The following is a 4,034-nucleotide window of genomic DNA, read 5'->3' on the forward strand; positions in this document are numbered from 1 at the left end:
TACAGGTCGGGCAGGGCCGGGGCACGGCGCAGGCTGCCGGGGGGTGCCGCATAGGTCTCGTCCTGCTCCCCCTCCTGCCCTTCAGGGCCCTCGCGGGTCGGGGGGAGGTCGTAGGGGGCCGAGGGCAGCGAGGAAGGCACAGCGTACACCTGAGGGGTGAGGGGGCGGGTCAGCAGGCGAGGGGCGGTGCCACGCCCCCTTCTGACTCCTCCTCCTCCTCCTGGAACCCCTTCTCTCCCTCCTGCAACCCCCCCCATGCCCATCCTCACCTCCCCGGGGTCCCCGTCCCGCTGGGCGCCGCGGGGCACGTTGTAGATGGCATCCAGGGGCAAGGGGCAGGGCCGGGCTGGTGGGGGCACCACGTACACCTGCAAGAGGCAGAGGCTAGTCAAAGGCCCGGACACCTGGGTCCCCTCAGTCCGGGTCTGGGGACGAGATACAGGGAGACCCTGGACACCTGGGTTCCCAGGCTAGGCTGGGGGCCCTCCCGGACACCTGGGTCCTCACCCCCTGCTCTTCCTCCTCCTTCTTGTCTTCGGTCGGTTCATGGCTGCATCTCCCAGGCCCCTCATGGAGGCCGGCACTGGTGGGGCCAGGGCTGGGGTCCAGGGGCCCGGGCTCGGGCAGCAGGCGCACGCGGTTGGCGGGCACAATGCCAGGCTGGCCGTGCAGGGCGCAGAGGTGCCAGCCAGCTGGGCCTGGTGCTGCGGGCTGCAGCAGCACCAACAGGTCCCCCCGGCGGAAGGACAATTCCTCGGGGCACTCGGCCACGTTGTCATACAGCGCGCGCGCCAGCCGGGCCTGCAGGGCAGGGGGTGTCACGGGAAGGGGGCAGAGCCACCAGGTCCACAGGCAGGTAGGGGGGAGCTTTCCCGGGACCACAGAGATAAAGACGGGTGCATGGGGGAGACCCCCCCCCCCCCCACATGCGTGCACACATGAATGCGCGCACACATGAATGCACACACACAACTCAGGAGTGCAGGCCTTAGACACACACACACACCCACACACAACTCAGGAGTCTGGGTGTACACCCGCACACACAGCACTTCCCCCAGCAGTCCAGGCTTCAGATACACACGCGCATGCACACACACTCCCACCAGGAGTGTAGGTCTTAGACACGCACACAACCCAGGAGTTCATGTCTCACTCACTTCCTTAACACCAAGCTGTCCAGGTCTCTCTCTCTCTCACTCTCACGCACACTTTCATGCTCACACTCTCTCACCCACACACACACCCAACTTGGGAGTCTGAGTCTTTTTCTCTTTCATACGCACACATACAAAACTCAGGAATCTGGGTGTCTGTCTGTCTCTCTCACACATGCACATCCCACCCAAGCATCCAGGACCCCCCTATCCCAGCCATGTCCCCCCAAATTCCAGCTCAAACTCCCCACTTCCCACCCACTCTGGGCCTTGTCCCTGACCGTTACTGCCTGGCTCCCAGCCAGCAGAGTGGTACTTACACACATGCTGTCCTCTGCAGATCCGGCGCTGGCAGGGAGCAAAAGAGCGGGGAACGAACGAATGAAAGGAGCAGAGGAAGGTCACGGCTTCCCCGTTACCTCCCCGTCAAGGCCTCTATTATTGCCCAGCCGGCAGGATGGTTCCGTCCTTCCTGCCACGGAGAGAAAGAAGGAGGAAGAAAGCCTGAAAGAAGGAGAAAGACAGAAAAGGAACGACATAGAGGAGAAGAAAGCACCCAGTCTTCTGCAGGACGTCAAGGCCTCCCTTGATCCGAGCCGTTGGCTCGCTGCCTTTGCAAGGGGCCCTGGGCATCCAACTCCTCTTCTCTAAAAGCACTTGAATGCTGGGAGAAAATTCCTTCTTCCCAGGAGATTTGCCAAGAATATAAGATTTTTGACCCGATGGACAACCCCAAAACCCAACAGCTCCCCCAAAAAACCTTCTTGGATTTACAATTTCCTCTGGCACCGGGGAGGCAAAATCCCTGTAATTGTTCCACGTTTTTTCCAGTGTGAAAATAGCCTGTCACCCACCCCTTCTTCCCCGAGCCAGGGGGCCAGGCCCAAAGGCCAGGGAGGTCTGTGGAGAGGACTCAACACGTTCAAACAAGGCCGTGTTTTGCAATTGCATTTGCAAAGCAAATGCAAGGAGTTTGCAATCTTTCCTCCTCAAATACCAGCCAGGGGGGAGTCTACCCATGGACCCAACCCAGAGCAACGCCCAAGCCTTGAGGAGAAAGAGCTGAGGACACAGGGGGAGGGCTGGAAAAGTCTTCCAACTTTTCCTTCCCCACCCCAGCTCCAACAGCTCAATCCAGAGCCTCCGAATCCGGCTATACTCCAACAACTCAATGTTTGCCCTTGAATCCAGCTGTTGATGGGTCCTTGAAACAAATGGAAATGTCCAGAGGTTCTCCTAAAATAATCCGAGGTGTTTGCAAACTCCTTACATGGCCGGGGAAACTTGTTGCTGGGGGAAAAAAGCCAGAAATTTGGGCAAAAACTAAACACTGAGTTGTGGGTGGGGGTTTTTTTTTGGTTTGGGGGGGGCATTTACCATCCCAAAACCGCAAGGTTTCCAAGCTGGAAGCAGGCCCTGCAGAGTCGGCCTATGGAAGGGGACGTGGAGAATTGTGGGTGGAGAAACACAACCCAGATTCTGGAGATGAAGGAGCAGGGGGTGGGTCCTGAAATCCAGGGTTTTTAATCAGTGCAGGGAAGAAAAGAATTTACCGGTGTTGATGTCTGGCAGAGGAGCAAGTACGGAGAACTGAAGAGATGTCCGGAGGTGATGGCAGCCACTGAGAAGACCTGGTATTAATTGTCCAGTGGCCACACAATTTCAGGGTTCTCTGTTGGCCCGGGAGCCGTGGGGCCGGCCCTAGAGCTGGACTGCTGATGGGGCCAGCCAACCCCTGGCACCAGAGACAGACAAGCCCCAGCTTTGGGAACTGAGCCTGGGCACGGAGTTGAAGCTGGGGACACTTGTACACACGAGACTGACCCTGGGGAGAGAGGGAGGTAGCGAGGGAGAGTGTGGGGGATGGACAGGGGAGTGTGGAGAGAGAGGGAGGGATGGATGGACGGGGCTATGGGGGTGGGTGGATGGATGGATGGATGGATGGGTGCATGGAGTGCATGTGGGGAAGGAAAAACACATGGGGGCTACATGGGGATGGATGGCAGCATGTGGGAAAGGAAGGATGGAAGGAAGAACATGGGGGCTACGTGGGGATGGATGGATGGATGGATAGGTGGGGGGGCTGATGGATGATGGGACGGACAGATGGGGGCTATGGGGATGGATAGATGGTGTAAGTGGGGCTAGATAGACAGGCAGCAGTGTGCACATGTGTGTGTGCACTTGCATGTGTACAGACAGACAAACAGGTGTGCACAGACAGCCCTTTGGATCTCTAATGGCTCAGCAGCACCCCTAAGGGGGACTGATGGGTCCATTCGTAGGGAACCCTAGTGTCCCCGGCTCTTGTGACCAGCCACATCTTGGGGCATCTCTCTTGGGGCACCTGTTCACCCCCTCACACCTGCTCACCCCCATGCTGGGGCCAGGATCAAGGGGGGCCACACAATTCCAGGGTTCTCTGTTGGCCCGGGAGCCGTGGGGCTGGCCCTAGAGCTGGACTGCTGATGGGGCCAGCCAACCCCTGGCACCAGAGACAGACAAGCCCCAGCTTTGGGAACTGAGGGGGGGAACTGAGCCTCGTGTGTACAAGGGCTCCCCTTGTTTAGTTGCCCCAACCTCAGCACCCAGTCCTGCAGTGTCCCCAGGCTGTCCTTTTTCCTTCTCCCTCCTTTGCCGTCCTCTTCACGCTCCTTCCTTCTCTCCACCCCTTCAACGTGGCCAAAGTTTCTCTACTGCCTTCCTGCCTCTCTCCTGCCAGGCCCTGTCACCTTCTCCTCCTTTCCCCACTTCCTTTCTTCCCCCACCCCCAGACTCAACCTCTCTGTCTTTTTCACCCCCTCTGTCCCCACACTCCTCCCCTCCCCGCCTTGCACGCTCCCCCTCTTTCTTTGCCAACTTGCCTGGACTTTGTCT

General features: G+C 58.9%; 2 protein-coding genes across 3 annotated transcripts in view; one reads left to right on the plus strand and one right to left on the minus strand.

The window, feature by feature from the left end:
• The window catches only part of EFS (embryonal Fyn-associated substrate), a 6,486-nt gene extending 4,542 nt beyond the window's left edge, over nt 1-1,944 (minus strand). Inside the window, 5 exon segments of the mRNA XM_025192793.1 lie at nt 1-2; nt 4-149; nt 270-368; nt 508-801; nt 1,478-1,944. The exon segment at nt 1-2 is cut by the window's left edge and continues 278 nt beyond it. Coding sequence (XP_025048578.1) covers nt 1-2; nt 4-149; nt 270-368; nt 508-801; nt 1,478-1,483 — 547 coding nt within the window. The 5' untranslated portion in view covers nt 1,484-1,944.
• Nucleotides 1,945-1,997: 53 nt separating this feature from the next.
• IL25 (interleukin 25) overlaps nt 1,998-4,034 on the plus strand; it is a 5,658-nt gene continuing 3,621 nt past the window's right edge. The window contains exons 1-2 of one of the 2 annotated variants that reach the window (XM_025192795.1): nt 1,998-2,408; nt 2,689-2,791. The gene's annotated coding sequence lies outside the window, so the exon portion shown is untranslated. Of the gene's footprint in view, nt 2,792-4,034 lie in introns of both variants that reach the window. The other variant, XM_025192794.1, reaches the window with a different exon arrangement.

This window comes from Alligator sinensis, unplaced genomic scaffold, assembly GCF_000455745.1.
Source record: "Alligator sinensis unplaced genomic scaffold, ASM45574v1 scaffold128_1, whole genome shotgun sequence".
Lineage (NCBI taxonomy): Eukaryota > Metazoa > Chordata > Crocodylia > Alligatoridae > Alligator > Alligator sinensis.